This window comes from Dendrobates tinctorius, unplaced genomic scaffold (genome assembly GCF_039654945.1).
Source record: "Dendrobates tinctorius isolate UK_male_01 unplaced genomic scaffold, ASM3965494v1 ptg000310l, whole genome shotgun sequence".
NCBI lineage: Eukaryota > Metazoa > Chordata > Amphibia > Anura > Dendrobatidae > Dendrobates > Dendrobates tinctorius.
This window is the reverse complement of record NW_027361977.1, coordinates 602,570-620,815: the sequence shown is the minus strand read 5'-3', so window position 1 is coordinate 620,815 and position 18,246 is coordinate 602,570. Positions and strand designations below refer to the sequence as shown.

General features: G+C 42.2%; 1 protein-coding gene across 12 annotated transcripts in view; it reads left to right on the top strand.

Moving 5' to 3' along the window:
- The window catches only part of TULP4 (TUB like protein 4), a 1,043,161-nt gene that overhangs the window by 670,291 nt on the left and 354,624 nt on the right, over positions 1 to 18,246 (top strand). For all 12 annotated transcript variants that reach the window (XM_073560996.1, XM_073560990.1, XM_073560994.1 and 9 more), the window contains one exon: positions 17,312 to 17,478. In XM_073560996.1, coding sequence (XP_073417097.1) covers positions 17,312 to 17,478 — 167 coding nt within the window. The remainder of the gene's footprint in view (positions 1 to 17,311; positions 17,479 to 18,246) is intronic.

The window sequence follows — 18,246 nt, the reverse complement described above, 5'->3', positions numbered from 1 at the left end:
GCCGTTAGGGTCATTTCACTCTGGTTACTTTAGTTTAGTGCACGTGATTATCATTAACAGGTGTGATTGCTCTGGCTTAACTATATAGGAGTGTCTTGTGCTCTCACTCCTGTTGGTGATATTGGTCATTTCCAACCATCCTTGGTGGAGGAAGGAGCTGAGAGAAGTTCCTTGCAGCAGTCAGAGTCCTGGTGTGGAAGGAACCACAGTGAGGAGTTCCTTGCAGCTCTGACAACGCTTGGTGAAGAAGCAGCGATTCAGGAGGAAAGCTGCATTCTGGTGGTGGACTCTGTTGCTGGGAGCAATAGCAACAGAGCAAAGCTAAGTGGTGTTATCCCTGTTTGTATCTTTCCTTTTGTGTGTTTCAGTGCAGTGGTGGGATTAGTTTCTGCACCGTCCATTTCATTAGAAAGGGCTAGGTGCAGGGCGACCTAGGGTTTTTAGGTATCCTGCTCGTCGCCAGGTGCGGAACCTACATAGAGACTGTTAGGAGTGCAGAGACACTGACTCAAGGGAGTGCAGGAGGTCTCCACGTCCCCGTTCCCTATCGCAGGGCCCTCCATTGTATCGGTTCCCTAGTGTTTCCCTTTATTATTTAAATTCGCCCTGCTAGAGGCGGGATATCCAGATTCACGTGTGGTACTGAAATTCGCCTGCTGGAGGTGGTGTATCCTGCTGCACATTATATAATTTAAATTCGCCTTCTGGAGGCGGTGTATCCAGGGTCACGTGTGTCAGAGAAATTCGCCCTGCTGGAGGCGGTGTGTCCAGTCACATGTTGACCATCACATTATCACCAACCGTAACATTTTTCTCTCTTGAGCCATGGGCCAAGTGCAGACCGGTGAGCAGTTGCTGCTGGCCCTCACTGAGGTTAGTAAGGAGCTGAATGATGTGTTTCAGCAGCACCTGCAGCGGAATTATGGGTCTGAGGCTTATCCTCTGCCTCAACTAGAGGGTCCATATATGACTTTGGCGAGGATGTGCCGTGGAGTCCCTGCTGGGGAGTAGGACTTGCTTATACAGGCGGACGTACCCAGGCAGGTGGGTGGAGTCGGTGTCCCCATGGTGCTGCCTGGTGTTCCCCAAGGTGAAGGGGTACGTCCCTGTAGTGAGTAGACTAATGATTTAGTCTTTGGCACTGACGCCGAAGTACAACCAGACCCCACAAGCATGCATTAACCCCCACCCCCCTGACACAAACAGACCCCGTAAGCGTGCATTAACCCCCCTCCAGGAGCCCAACAGCTCCCAGATGACCCAAACATTAAGCCCTCAAATCCCACTAATTAGCCCCAAGTATCAGCTCCCATCAACCAAAAATCTAAGAAGAGACCAGCCTGTTAATTAATAAACACTCCTGCTTATCATTGACGACGCTGACCTCACTCCCTGCTGCTCACAGATGCAGGCACCAGAAGGCAGAGGCAAATGTGTAATGGCGTCTTCTCTCCCTGCCCTGCTGTCAGAACACGACCCCTCCCAGTATGACACGTCCCTGGAAATGACATCACACCTGGAAGGAGCCCATAAAGTCTAGCATTTACCCTCTGTGCAAGGGAGATAGAGAATGGTCAGACAAGCTGGGTTCAATAGCCAGAGGGAAACGCAGTATCCAAGGGCCCAGACTAAAGAATGGTCAAATACAAGCCGAAGTCAGTAAAGCCAGACTAACCAAGGGCACAGACAAGGAGGGCAGTCTGAGATCAGAACCAGACAACAGAGGTACAGAATCAGAGTGCAGACACAAAACGAGGGACAAGCCGGATCATACACTGGACAAGCACACAGGAATAAACTGTATACACAGGTATAGCAAAGTCAGCTGCTGGGCCGAGGACTGAACTATCATTGACAAAACCCCCACAGGAGAGCGGGTTAACATAGCCCTCCCCAAACCAAAAGGAGGCCAGCAAAGTTAGCTCCATAAAGCCCTGGACGGGGAAAGGAATTCCCGTCTAGAGTCATGACCGTACCCCCCTCTCAACGGGGGGCCACCCGACCCCCAGGTTTCTCAGCATGTCTGCCCAAACCGGAAAGTAGGACCAGACACTCGCTTCTTAGCTGCAAAAAAATTGTACTTTTTCTGTGCCTTGGTATTGTTTTGTCGAACTTCGGTCCACAACTCCTTTAGACGCTGTGCAGCCCCCAGGACAACCAGAATCCAAATGAGAGAACTCCCCAAAATGCGGATTAAACCCATAATTGCCAAAAAAGGGGGACATGCCAGTGGCCAGGCTAACACAATTAATAGAAGCAAACTCTGTGTGTTTGTAAAATTTTACGCTTTATCTACTTGAAAATGTTTAACCATTACAATAGTATAATATTGGTTGTTAACCTATAAATCATAGGGAAAAATTTAAAATGCCTATTTTCTGCTTTTCCTGTAAAATTTGAAACATTTTTGATAAAAATTGCAATTTAAAAAAAAACGGAACTAATGTGGTGGATGCATCACTTCCGGTTTTCGGGTGGAGCACAGAATGTGTCCCACCATATGACTATATCCGGTTCAGAGTGGTCATGTGACTGGTAGAGTACATCCAGTCTCATGAAGCAACATTTTTATAAGGAGTTGCGCAGTCACTTCTGGTCCTTGGGTGGAGAGCAATATGCTTTCCACCACACTAGTACATGCGGTCCAGAGTGCGCATGTGACCGGCACATTACTTTCTGTCTCACTAAGCGATGTCTCTATATAATGAGTCATCACAACGTAAAGGTCCACACAGTGGCAGAAATTGACTCATGCAATCAGAGTAATTGAGTGCTGGTTGGAGATCCTCACTCTCTGAATCCCCTGATGAACAACTGAATTCATTTACTCTAGTTTCACATTTGCGGTTGAGTCTGCAGCGTATCGTCCACAACCGCTAATGCATGCTAACGCAGCGTGTTTTATCCTCATCCGCTTACGCATTACGGCAAACAAAACGCTGTGTTTGCATGCATTTGCGCTTTTTATGCACATGCATTCAATAGGAAAAGATTTTCCAGGAGAAATTCCTTGACAACAGACCCCACCAATGGGCGTGTCTCATGGGATTTCTATATATAGACCCTTGTACAGATGAAATCTTCAGATTTTGCTCCTGTATCCAGTGTCAAGATGGATCTTCTCATGGAGAGTTTCTATTGGAATCTGAAAAATATTCAGAATTGAGAGTCCTCAGTGGTTGATACCTTTTAATGTCTAACTGAAAAGATGGTAACACATTGCAAGCTTTGGAGACTGCTCAGTACTCAGGTCTCTTCTTCAGGCTAGACTAATACAAAATCTGAAGAGTCACATATTTATGCACAATACAACACAGAAAAAATGCAATGGATAAGACAAGTGACGTGAAGCAGAACTGTCAATATGGGAGAGGGAGAAACATAAATATTGGACCAGTACATAGATAAGGAGTCCAGATGTTTTATAGTCCTCTGATTGGGGTCTCCTAATGTGTTGTGATGCCCCCACCAGGTCTTGAAAGCAAATTCCTTAATTGATGTAAAAAGACATAAATCCATGCGACACATTCATTCCAGCACTGAGAGTGTCAAAGGTCGTCATAAATTTATACTCCCAAACACGTCTCTCTCTCTGAGATGTGAAGTTACCTTTCAATACCAGTAATTTCATATCCATGTTGCTATGATCAGGGATACAAAAATGTTTTGCCACAGGTAGATCCATTCTTTTTTCTCTTATTGTGTGACGATGAGCATTCATCCTTGTTCTAAGCTTTTGCCCTGTCTCCCCCACATACAGACCCCCAGTTGGACATTTAGTACAAATAATTAAGTACACCACATTAGATGTAATGCAGCTGAAAGTACCTGGGATCTTGTAGTCCTGATGTGAGTTGGGGATCTTTATCTTGTCCGTGGTCATTATAAATGGACAAGTTTTACATTTTTTCTGGTTGCAAGGAAAGGTTCCTGCAGCTGTTGGAGAGGACAGGGAGCTTCTGACAATGATGCTTCATAAATTTGGGGGCTGCCTAAAACACAGCAGTGGGGGGTCTGGAAAAATGGATTGTAATCGGGCATCTTTTTGTAGTAAAGGTTGTAATTTCCGTGCAACTCCCCTTAGCACTTCCAGATTTGGGTTGTAGGTGACTACTAGAGGCACCCGGTTATTTTCTTCTTTAGCTTTGTAATGTAGCAGGTGATTCCTTGACATTCTGGTGGCTCTTATAATTTGGTTTTCAATTGTTCTTGGATGGTAGCCCTGATTCAAAAAGGTCTTTTTGAGGCGACCAAGGTGTTTGTCTCTATCCATGGGGTGCCAGGAAGGGCGCCGAAACGCGTAGGAGGAAATAAAGGAGTACACTGCTACAACATCTTGTATCCCAGGTGATTTGTGAATCTCGGCAGCGCGGACTGCAACACACCCTGCTTCCCACAACTTTTTGAAGGTTTATCCATGGGGTTGGAACATATACGATTGTATCTGATGGCTTGGCTATAGATAATAGAGTTCTTTATGTGTTTGGAATCTGGATTTGGATGTCAACTTATTTCTTGCCTTTGCATTTGCTTGTGAGCAAGAACGGAAAAGAGAAAGATGGAGAAGACTGCGTCGGCACTTCTGGCAGCACCTCATTGTTGAAGTCCGGGATAGCCGTGGAGCTTACCACTCCTTATTCAGTGAGCTCCGTGAAAACCCGGATAAATATTTTGAGTACACGAGGATGTCTCAAAAGAGCTTCTGGGATTTGCTGCATCGTGTACAAGGAGCCATCAGCAGGAAGGACACCCAGCTCTGTAGAGCGATTCCTGCTGAGGAACATCTGCTGGTGACACTAAGGTATGTGATATTTAAAAATAAACGCCTGTCATAATTATTATTGTTCTGCAATGTACTTAATTTATTTTTCCTTTTTCTGCTTTGCCAAACACCTGTCCTAATTATTATTGTTCTAAAAGCCATGTCCTTGTCCTTAATTGTTTTTTTCTTTCTCTGTTCGGCAGTTTCCTGGCTACCGGAGAGACCTTAACATCGCTCCATTTCCAGTTCAGGATTGGAATTTCAACACTTTCAGGGATTGTTGCAGACACCTGTCAGGCTTTGTGGGATGTTCTCTGTGAGGAATTTATCCCCCTACCCACCACGGAAATCTGGCAGGAAAATGCAGAAAAATTCTTTGAACTTTGTAATTTCTCCAACTGTTTGGGAACAGTGGAAGGAAAACAAATTCGGATTACCAAACCGTATGGAACTGGATCCGAGTACTTTAATTATAAAAAATACTTCTCTATAGTGCTCATGGCGATTGCAGCTGCAGACTGTAGATTTCTCGACGTGGACATTGGATCTTTTGGCCTTTGATAATGACTCCCAGACATTTAAAGACTCGGACATGGGCCGACAGTTGTGTGGGAATAATTTTAATTTCCCCCTACCACGACTTCTTCCCAACATTGAAGGCCCGCCAATGCCGTTTGTTGTGGTTAGGGTTCAGGCCTTTCAGATGTGTGGAAACCTCCTTAAATCATATTCCAGTCGTGTCTTGAAGCACACAAAAAGGATTTTTATTTAGCGACTGACCAGGGCACGAAGAACTGTTGAGTGTGTCTTTGGTATGCTTGTCTCCAAATGGCGCATTTTCGGGAACTGCCATTAATCTCAAAATTGAGACAGTCGATAAGGTCAAAGCGTGTGTGGTTCTGCACAACTACATAATGGCTAAAGAGCGACCCAACGTTGAACTTAATGAACCTGTTGGTAACCCATTGCCAGATTACCATCATCACCCTCTGAGGACAACAAGGGAAGTTGCCCAAATGAGAGATACATTTGCGGCCTACTTTGTTTCTGAGATTGGACGTGTGGCCTGGCAAGATGAAATGGTTTAGTAAAATGTTCCTGTAATGTTATGTACCTGGAATGTTAAAATGTACCTTTTAATGTTTGCTAACAATAAAACACCTATAGTGAAACACCTGTTCCAAGTGTCCTCTACATTACAGTCCCACTCCCTGTCTCATGCAGATTGCATGAGACATGAAGTGGATTATACCCAGATTGGGTTATGTCACCAATGCTTTACACTACACCTCTTCTCTCGGAGGTCAGTGCTATGGTAGGTGACGTCGGATAGGCTCTATCGTCTTCAGTCTGCATTAATCTATAGTCCAATAGATTAATGCAGACTGAAGAGACGGTGGAGCTAATCCACCTCATAAGTTTACTCACCTGCCTGTGTGTCAGAACTAGTGAACTCAGGATGCAGAAAACCCAGCATCCTGAGTGCACTAGTGCTGACACTTGGGCAGGTGAGCATTGCTGACTGCTGACCCTTTGTGCTGCATTAATTCTGATTTTTTTGGAGGATTTTCAGTCCTGTTTGTGTTTTTTTTCTACCTTTATAGGTCCATGACAGACACAAGAAGCAAAGCTGCAGTGTAAAAGCAAAGAAAGAAAAGGAGGAGCAGATGGTGTCTGTCATGGAGCTATGAGGTGGCAAACACAGTGTGTATAGATGACTCACGGTGTGTGTTGCCGGTGACAAAAGACACAAAGAACAAGTAGTGATAGGGGAAAAACAACACAAATTTATTTACAACACAAAAAAAATTACCTTTTACGAAATAATGAGGGGGGAATGTTGTAGACCTGTGGGGTGTAGCGCTGGGAGGATTGGCTAGGTGTGGATGATAAAGGGGTTCCAGGGGAAGGGCCAACTAAATGTGTGGGGTCTGGGAGGTCAAGGATGGAAGTAGACACACGAGGAATGGAAGCATTGGACGGGAGAGACACAGAAGGAGAGACAAACTGGATAACACAGACAGGTGAGGGTGTAGGTAGTTGGACAGTTCATCTCTTCTTTTTGGTTTTTGCTGGCTGCTGCTGGCTTCCTTTATGTCTGTCTCCTTGGGAGGGTTGGAGTGGTGGGCTCAGCAGTGGATGTGGAGCGGCGTGCTGCATCTGGATCCGGCATGGTGGTGGCGGTGGACAGCCATGCAGGTTCTTGCTCAGGCATGGTGGTGGCGGTGGACGGCAGTGCAGGTTCTTGCCCAGGTGTGGAGGCGGTGGACGGCCGTGCAGGAGCAGGACTCTGCATGGTGGTGGAGTGGCGTTCAGCAGCACCCGGCATGGTGGTGGTCATATAGTGGTGTGCGGCAGGACTGGGCATGGTGGTGGTGGTACAGTGGTATGCAGCAGAACTCGGAACGAACTGAAGCGGCTTAGTGGTGGCACAGGTGGAAATGCCACGTGTGGCTGCTGGAATTACCGAGTCTGCTGCATAGCCTGAACGTAAGCAGCATTGCAGGCCTGCATCACATTAAGCTGGAGTTCAGGCGTAAGGTGTTCCGACATGACCCGCTCTATTGCATGAAAAAAATGTGCTGGTCTCTGGAGATTGGCCTCCAGATGGTCAAGGCGTCGGTTGACATCCTGGAAAAGTGTTTTGTTGTGAACACTTTTGACCTGACTTCTGGGTTTGGGCTCCCTCTGGTGGTTGCTGTGGGTAATGGAGTTGGTCGAGTTCATAGAATCGTAGAGTTGGAAGGGACCTCCTGGGCCATCTAGTCCAACCCCCTGCTCAAAGCAGGATTCGCTAAATCATCCCAGTCAGATGTCTGTCCAGCCTCTGTTTGAAGACTTCCATTGAAGGAGAACTCACCACTTCTCGTGGCAGCTTGTTCCACTCATTGATCACTCTAACTGTCAAAAAGTTTTTTCTAATATCTAATCTGTGTCTCCTCCCATTCAGTTTCATCCCATTGCTTCTAGTCTTTCCTTGTGCAAATGAGAATAAAGTTGATCCTTCTACAATGTGACAGCCCTTGAGATATTTGTAGACAGCTATTAAGTCTCCTCTCAGTATTCTCTTTTGCAAACTAAATAATCCCAAATCCTGCAACCTTTCCTCATAAGACAGGGTTTGCAGACCAGTCACCATTCTGGTTGCTCTTTTCTGAACTTGCTCCAGTTTGTTGATGTCTTTTTTAAAATATGGTGCCCAAAACTGGACACAATATTCCAGATGAGGTCTGACCAAAGAGGAGTAGAGGGAAATAATGACTTCACATAATCTAGACTGTATGCTTCTGTTAATACATCCTAGAATTGTATTTGCCTTTTTTGCTGCTGCATCACACTGTTGACTCATATTCAGTCTGTGATCTATTAGTATATCCAAGTGTTTTTCACATGTGCTGTTGCTTAGCCCTATTCCTCCCATTCTGTATATGCTTTTTTCATTTTTATTGCCCAGATGTAGTACTTTGCATTTTTCCCTGTTAAAAACCATTCTGTTAGTTGCTGACCACTTCTCCAGTTTATTTATATCTTTTTGAATCCTCTCTCTCTCTTCTCTAGTATTAGCTATCCCTCCTAGCTTTGTGTCATCATCAAATTTAATCAGTTTACTCTCAATTCCTTCATCTAAATCATTGATAAAGATGTTGAACAATACAGGGCCCAGGACAGAGCCCTGTGGTACCCCACTTGAGACATTCTTCCAACTGGATGTGCAGCCATTTACGACCACTCTTTGGGTCCGATCACTAAGCCAGTTATGAATCCACCTAACAGTTGCCTTGTCCATTCCATACTTAGTCATTTTTTCAATACTTTGTCAAATGCTTTGCTGAAGTCAAGATATACTATATCTACAGCATTTCCTTGATCCACCCAATCAGTGATTCTGTCATAGAAGGAAATTAAGTTAGTCTGACTTGACTTATTAGTTACAAACCCATGCTGACTCTGTTTAATCACTTCATTCTTATCCAGGTACTGACATACATGTTGTTTAATAATTTGTTCAAAGATCTTTCCTGGTATAGAAGTCAGACTCACCGGCCTATAGTTGCCTGGGTCCACCTTCTTCCCCTTTCTGAAGATAGGAACAACATTTGCTCTTCTCCAGTCTTCTGGGACTTCTCCTGTTCTCCAAGAATTTTCAAAGATTATGGAGAGGGGTTCAAAAATTTCTTCTGCTATCTCCTTCAGTACTCTGGGGTGTAATTCATCTGGACCTGGAGACTTGAATTCATTTAGGTTAGCTAAGTGTTTCCTCACTAGCTTTCTGTTTATAGATATCCTGGATTCTTCTCTTCCCTTAATAGGACAGTGAAGAACAGTTGATGTTACATTTCCTTTCTGAGAGAAAACAGATGCAAAATAGGAATTTAAAAGTTCGGCCTTCTCAACATCCTGTCTTACCATTTCATCATTTTCATCCTGTAAAAATCCTTTAGCATCTTTGACTTTTCTTTTACTTTTGACATATCCCCAATATCCTTTATTATTGCTTTTGACATCTCTTGCAAGCCTCAATTCATTGTCAGCTTTAGATAATCTGATTTGTGCCCTGCAGGTTCTGCAGACAGCATTATATTCTTCTTTAGATATGCCTCCCTCTTTCCATTTTATAAACATTTCTTCCTTTTTAGCATGTGCTTAAGTTCTGTGTTCATCCATCCTGGCTTCCTTAAATGCTTCCTATTCTTCCCTCTTTTTGGAATTGTTAACAATTGTGCTTTGAGAATTTCATTTCAATATTTCCCATCCTTCCTGGACATTTTTGTCTTTATGGATATCCAGCCATTGGATCCCTCCAATTCTCTTTCTGAATCCCTTAAAATCTGCCTTTCTGAAATCTAACCTTGACGTCTGAGTCTTCACAGGTCTTCCTCCTCCAGTTATCCAAAATTCTAAAATAGCATGGTCTCTACCTCCTAGGGTCCCAGACACTTTTACCTCCTCAACCATTTCCTCCCTGTTTGTAAGGATTAGATCCAAGGTAGCAGTTCCCCTTGTTTTCTCCCCTATCTTTTGGAAGATAAAGTTGTCAGCAAGAGAGGATAAGAATTTCCTTGACCTGTTAGTTTTGCCTGAGAGAGATTCCCAACAAATGCCTGGATAATTGAAATCTCCCATGACAACTATGTCATATTTTTTGGAGAACTTGCCCAAGTGAGGCATAAAGAGTTCATCCATATCTTCAGCTTGCACAGGCGGCCTGTAGTAAATGCCTACAATGGTGTCCTTTCCATTGTTCTGTCCTTGTATTCTTACCCAAACAGTTTCCACAGAACTCCCAGTCTCTGAAGCTTCAATCTCTGTGCAGATAAACGTGTTTCTAACATACAATGCGACACCTCCTCCTCGTTTATCAAGTCTGTTTCTTGCAAATAAGTTGTATCCTTCTAGTCTTGTATTCCAATCATGTGTATTGTCCCACCAAGTTTCAGTGATTCCAATGACATCATATTTCTTTTCCTGTGTTAGTAGTTCCAATTCTCCTTGTTTGTTGCTCATGCTTTGTGCATTAGTATAGAAACATTTTAGTTTGTGATTGGTTTCTCTTTCTCCAATATTTTTATTAATTAGATTCTTTTGTCTTTGTTCTTCCTTTCCACTTCTAATAGCAGAGTTCTCAATAGCATTTGTCAGGTGTATGGCTTTTTCTGGTCTTTTGCTTCCCTTCCCATGTTGTTCTAGTTTAAAGCTCTCCTTACAAGTGTAGCAAGGCGACTTCCAAATACATGTTTTCCAGTCTTCGTAAGGTGCACCGCATCTCTAGCAAGTAGTCCATCGTAAAAGTAATTCACTCCGTGATCCATAAATCCAAATCGTTGCTGACGGCACCATCGACGTAGCCAGTTGTTCACCTGCAGAATCTTATTCCACCTCCTTGTTCCATGGCAATCCACTGGGAGGATGGAAGAGAAGACCACCTGCGCTCCCAGTTCTTTCACTTTCTTGCCCAAGTCTTCAAAGTCTCTGCAGATGGTTTCCAGGTCATTTCTTGTGGTGTCATTTGTCCCCACATGTAGTAGCAGGAATGGGTAGTCATATGTAGGTTTGAAGAGTCCTGATATCCTGTCAGACACATCTTTAATTTTTGCACCTGGAAGACAGCACATTTCTCTTGAAGTTATATGCGGTCAATCACTTGAAGAGGATGAGTGAAGGTCAGGTGTTACAGACTGGGAAGATTTGAGTGAGCAGGCTTCCCTCAGTTGTTGCTGGTGATTTGGTTTTCTTCCTGTGCATTTTGAAGTCCACTTGCCCCCTGCTTGATACTGCATTGTTCAGATAAGTTATTTGTTTGCTGGAATCTTTTTGCATTTGATCCAGTTTTGCCTTTCTCTGCTTTCTGCTTTGCTGTGTGGGTTCAGCATTGTTCCCTGCTGGGACCTTTGCTGGACCCCGTTCCATATGCCACAGCTTATGTCAGTCTGTTCAGCTGCTAGTTCCCTGTTATATCAGTATCTTTTGTTTTGCTTCCAGTTCACACCAGAATGCTGATCTAGTGGGGGAGAGGTCGTGTGGCCTCAGTAGTTTTGCATATCAGACGCATTGGGTTTTTCTTGGGGTTTTGTGCGTGTTTGCAGACAGTATCTTTCCTGTCCTGTTCTATCTTGACAGTTTGGGCCCCATCATTTGCTTACTCTATTTTCTACAAATCATGCAAAAAAGATTGGAAGTTATATGCCATAAAATCAATAAAGTTTTATTGTGAACAAGTTAAAATGCCTTACAGCACAGTATAGTACATATGGGGGCAGCGAATGCAAAAGAAAAAGGCCTTAAAAACCAATACATGGGGTTCAAAAATACATATACATGAATCCTGTTGTTAATCCATAAAAGTATACTATTATTATTATTATTGTTTATTATTATTATAGTGCCATTTATTCCATGGCGCTTTACATTTGAGGAGGGGTATACATAATACATACAAGTACAGTAATCTTAAACAATACAAGTCACGACTGGTACAGGATGAGAGATGACCCTGCCCGCGAGGGCTCACAATCTACAAACTATAAAATAAGAGTGTCCCAAAATAGTTGATGGAGCTTATAATATAAAGCTTCCAAGAGGAAAAAGTCCTAAAGTAGGTTAATATATCAAATAAACAACAATTGATCCTATTAAAACCCCATTCAATCAGCTAAATCCTAATCCTTAAATGGCAGTAGTGAATATACGTCATTAAAAAATAAAAAACTTTTACAAAACCATTTTTTTAGGGACCACCTTACAATTGAAGTGAGTTTGGGTGGTCAATATGACAGAAAATACCCAAAAGTGACACCATTCTAAAAACCGCACCCCTCAAGGTACTCAAAACCACATTTAAGAAGTTTATTAACCCTTCAGGTGCTTTACATGAATTAATGGAATGTAGAAGGAAAAAATAAACATTTACTTTTATTTCACAAAAATTTTTCTTTAGACCTATTTTTTTTTACTTTCGCAAGGGTAACAGGAGAAAATGGACCATACATTTTATTTTGCAATTTCTCCTGAGCACGCCGATACCCCATATGTGGGAGAGTACTACTGTTTGGGCGCATGACAGGGCTTGAAAGGGAAGGAGCGCCATTTGACTTTTGGAATGCAAAATTGGCTGGCATTGATAGCGGATGCCATGATGCGTTTGGAGAGCCCCTGATGTGCCTAAACAGTGGAAACCCCCAACAAATGACCCCATTTTGGAAACTAGACCCCTTATGGAACTTATCTAGATGTGTATTGAGCACCTTGAACCCACAGGTGCTTCACAGAAGTTTATAATGTAGAGCCGTGGAAATAAAAAAGCAACATTTTTCACAAATAAATCGTTTTAGCTCCATATTTTGCATTTTCATAAGGATAACAGAGAAATTGCTCCATACAATTTGTTGAGCAATTTCTCCTGAAGACGCCGATACCCCATATGTGGGACAATACTACTGTTTGGGCACATAGCAGGGCTTGAAAGGGAAGGAGTGCTATTTGACTTTTGGAATGCAAAATTGGCTGCAATCGACAGCCGACGTCATGTTGCGCTTGGAGAGCCCCTGATGTGCCTAATCAGAGATTTACACAGAAACCCTGGTGTAAGCACTCGGCGCAGAGCGCAGGATAAATGTGCACCAAGCCTTAGGCTGGAGTCACACTAACCTGCGCAAAATACGGTCAGTATTTTACATGCGTAATACGGATGACAGACCCCTAAATAGTCAGTGTGAGTTTACTGTATAGCGCACTGAATTGCCGGCTTTGCTAAAAGACACCTGGTGCGTCCGTGTGTTATCCGTATTTTTTGCGCACCCATAGACTTGCATTGGCGTATTACGGGTGTAGTACGCTGACAATCACAGCATGCTGCGATTGGCACGGACCGTAGAATACGGATGAGAAATATACGGCTGGTGCGAGGGACCCCATAGAGAATCATTGGTCCGTGTCTAATGCGTGCTTTTTGCGCCTCTCACTCTCCCGTATTCCTCGCCAGTGTGACTCCGGCCTTACTGCGATCTTTGGGAGGCAGAATGAAAAAAACAATAGCATATGTAGAATTAGTTTTTTTATTTTTTATGCCGTTTCTTGTGCGATATTAGTGATTAGGTGACTTTATTCTTCGAGTCGGTGCAATTACAGCGATACTAGTTTTATGCCGGGTTTTTATGTTTGGCAGCTATCACACACTAAAAAATGCTTTTTATTGCGAAAACTAGTTTTTGCATCACCACATTTTGAGAGCTATAATTCTTCCATATTTTGGCCCACAGAGTCATGTGATGTCTTGTTTTTTGCGGAACGAGCTGGCGTTTTTATTTGTACCATTTTCGGGAGCATAAAAATTTTTGATCTCTTTCTATTCCGATTTTTGGGAGACAGAATGATCAAACGCCAGGAATTCTAGAATTTTTTTTTTTTTAATGACGTTCTGTGGGTAGTAAAATTAATAAGGCAGTTTTATTCTTCAGGTCAGTACGATTGCAGTGATACCACATTTATATTTTTTTTTACGTTTTGCCACGTTTTCAAAATAAAAACTATTATAGAAAAAATAATTGTTTTTGCATCGCTTTATTCTGAAAGCTATAACTTTTTTACTTTTCCGCTGTTGGAGCTGGATGGCGGCTTGTTTTTTGCGGGACAAGATGACGTTTTCATTGGTACCATTTTTATTTTGATATGACTTTTTGATCGCATTGTATTCTACTTTTTGTGTGGCGACATGATGAAAAAGCAAAGGTTTTTCCTCTTTTTTTTTTTTTTTCTTTTTACGATGTGCACCACAGGCATGAACAAGTGTGACCGTTTTATAGGTTGGCTCCTTCTGGACGCGGGGATACCAAATATGTGTACTTTTTTTGTTTTTAAAAATATATACCTTTATATGTATTTATTGGTTTAATATTTTTTCTTTAATTTATTTTGTGATTTTTTTTTAATAGTTTTAAAACATTTTTTTTCTTTTTTTTACTTAGTCCCTGTATGGGACTTAAATTTTTATTTGTCTGATCACTGGTCTATTACAATGCAATACACATGTATTGCAATGCAAGAGACCAGTCAGTGCTGCAGAGGGAGATCGCTTGTTAGGCCGGGGTCACACTAACCGACGCAAAATACGGTCCGTAGTTTACAGGCGTAATACGGATGAATGACCCCTAAATAGTGCTCCGTATGTCATCCGTAAGCAAGGTGTGGTCGCGTATTTTGCGCATGTCAGCATCCGTATGTAATCCGTATGGCATCCGTATGACGAGATTTTCTCGCCGCCTTGCAAAATGGACATATAATGGAGCCCTATGACAGGGTTTCTAACAGAAACTAAATAATAAATATAGACACATAGAATGACTTATATATATATATATATATATATATATATATATATATATATACACACACAAGTCAATGAGACAAACATATATATATTTTTATATTTCATAGAGTTCTTCATAGCAAAGTAGCCGCTATTTCAATTGCCGGCTTCTATCAATTTATTCCCCAACCCGACATGAAATGACACATGGTTTACATTCAGTAAAGCATTTAATTTCATGTTTTTTTATATGTCCCTGAATAATAATTAGATGAGGGTTTGTGTGCAAACTTTGGGAGTTGTAGTTGTTTTTTTAAGGGGTTAATTCGTTGTTAAAAAATGCGTGGTCTTCCCATTGCCCTGTAGTGGTGGCGAATGGGTTAATGTAGCAAAGGGTTAATGTCACCATTCGATTGTAAGGTGACATTAACCCTTTGTTAGATTAACCCATTCGCCACCACTACAGGGCAATGGGAAGACCACTCATTTTTTAACAACGCATTAACCCCTTAAAAAAACAACTACAACTCCCAAAGTTTGCACACAAACCCTCATCTAATTATTATTCAGGGACATATAAAAAAACATGAAATTAAATGCTTTACTGAATGTAAACCATGTGTCATTTCATGTCGGGTTGGGGAATAATTTGATAGAAGCCGGCAATTGAAATAGCGGCTATTCTGCTATGAAGAACTCTGAGAAATATAAATATATATGGTATATATGTTTGTCACAATGACATGTATATATAATATATATATATATATGTATTCTATGTGTATATATCTATTCTTTCGTTTCTTTATTAAACCTGTCAGTGTGAGTTTACTGTATAGCGCACTGAATTGCCGGCTTTTCTAAAAGACACCGGGTGCGTATTTCTCGCAAGTCACATGTGTGGTCCGTGTGTAATCCGTATTTTTTGCGCACCCATAGACTTGCATTGGCGTATTACGGGCGTAGTACGCTGACAATCGCAGCATGCTGCGATTGGCACGGACCGTAGAATACGGACGAGAAATATACAGCTGTTGGGAGCTGCCCCATAGAGAATCATTTGTCCGTGTGTAATACGTGCTTTTAACGCCTCTTACTCGTCCGTATTCCTCTCTAGTTTGACCCCGGCCTTAGACTCAGCTGCAGGCTGAATCTCACAAGACAGTGCAGCAGGCAGACCCGGAAGTCATCACGTGACCTCTGGCTGTCAGGCAACGCTGATCTTATCACGTCGGGCGTCGGAGAGGTGAAAATAGCATGGGTCTCCTCCTGCTATCTTCTAAATGCCGTGAACGTCGGCGAAGCACAAAGCCCAGCTAGCGCTGACATTTATCTACTGTGGGTGGTCAGGAAGCGGTTAAGAAATAATAGTCAATCAATACAGATACACTCTGTTTATTATCCGCCATACTCATTGTGAGCATAAAACAATACAACTTTGTTTTGTCATCTATATATTACTTCTACAGTAGGTTCATCATTATGATAAAGCACTTAAGCACTTTATTATAAAAAATGAGAAATCGCTGGTCAACTTTTAACTTATAACTTTCAAAAATTGTGCTGATGTAAAGCAGACATGTGAGAAATGTTATTTATTAACTATTTTGTGTGACATAACTGTGAATTAAGGGCATACAAATTAAAAGTTTGAAAATTGTGAAATGTTTGCCAAATTTGCGATTTTTTTTTTTTTTTTTCACAAATCTATGCACGTTATATTGAAGGAATTTTACCACTATCATGAAGTACAATATGTCACAAAAATCAGTCTCAGAATCAGTGGGATTTGTTGAAGCGTTCCAGAGTTATTACCTCATAAATTGACACTGATCAAATTTAAAAAATTAGGCCTGGTCATTAACCTAGAAAGTGGCTTGGTCCTTAAGGGGTTAATTCTTGCTGGATAATGTTTGTTTTTGTGAATACCTTATGCTATAGGAATGCTCTTAGTGCAGCTGGGGTCACACTCGCGAGTACGATGTGAGAAATTTGCGTATCAATACCCGGCACTGCCGCCGGCACTTGGGACCGAAGTGTGCGGCTACATGTATTTCTATGCAGCCGCACACTCCAGTCCAGAGTAATGGTGGCAGTGCCGAGTATTGATTCGAGAGACTTGTGTGAGTTTCTCACATCATACTCGCAAGTGTGACCCCGGCCTAAGGCTGGAGACACACTAGCGATTTTAAAATTGGTCCGATTTTGATGCAGGAGAGTCGGATAAGTGTAAGGCCGGGGTTACACTTGCAACTGCAATGCAAGAAACTTGCGCGAGTCTCTTGCATTAATACCCGGCACTGCCGCTGGCACTCGGGACCGGAGTACTCAGTTGCATAGAAATACATGTAGCCGTACACTACGGTCCTGAGTGTCAGCGGCACTGCCAGGTATTGAGGCATGAGACTTGAGTGAGTTTCTCGCATTGCAGTTGCAAAAGTGTGACCCCGGCCTAAGTAGCATAATCTTCTATTTCTCCTCTGTTTACCCTGCAGCTGGCCTTCCGGGCTGCTCAATCGGTACAAGTTTGTTTTAGGCAAGAAATCAGAGACTCCCATCTTTTTTCAGCTTTTTTACTCAACACAAATAACAGGAATATCCTCAATAAAGATGACTTCAAATGGAATGTATAGCCACAGTATTTCTTACGAAAATCTGTTCATCACATCAATTAACAATTGTCTGAAAAGAAAGTACAATTGGTTTCTTGCTGTATTTGTTTCAAGGCTGATATGTTTGATTTTCAGATGTAGTGGTTCAGTGGTGCACACAAGGAGATTTACTAGCTGTTGCAGGTATGGAGAAACAGAATCTGTTACCTGATCTTGGCAATGGTCCATCCCATAAAAGTGCCATAATCAAGTTCTACAATATCCGAGGAGAACATATCTACACTCTGGAGACTCCAGTGCAGGTAGGAAAAATTCAGAGCAAACCTTTTTAAAAAATAAAAAAAATTCACACCTGAATCTACCTAAAGTCAAAAATTATAGTGATGACAGTAAACTTGAGAATTCAACTCTGGGCTCTAACTCATCAGCAAGAATAAAATCGGTCCGATGTTCCTGAAAAGTCTGGCGAGTGTCATGCGAATACAATGCGATTTTTTTAGAACCTAGCATCCGTATGACAGCTGTATGACATCCGTATGCAATCCATATGCAATGCGTTTTTAGCATTAGCTTTTGCGTACAGTAATTCTATGTCAATTCAATCTAGTTTACTAACTAATAAAACAATTTTAGATATACTGTAGATGATCGATATGGCATAGATTGATAGATGTCATTGAGATATATAATCAGTGCATGGCGTGTGTAGTTTACTGTACATGTATTTAGCTAATAATTCAATAATTTAAAGACAAAAATGGCGTGGAAGCCACGTACTTTTTCTTAACCAGCTGACACCTGGGGGATGATTTTATAGCCTGGGAAGGGGGTAGTAAACATGGAGCTTCCCAGGCTATTAATATCAGCTCACAGCTGTCTACTTATTTACAAGAAGGGATCCCCCCCAAAAATTACATGGGGTCACCCTATAATTAATAACCCACAAAGGCTAAATAGACAGCTGCCGGCTGATATTCATAGCCAAGTAAAGGGTCATGGATATTGGCCCCCTCCCAGACAAAGAACATTAGCCCTCAGCCACACTAGAAATGGCGCTTAGCCTCTGCTTT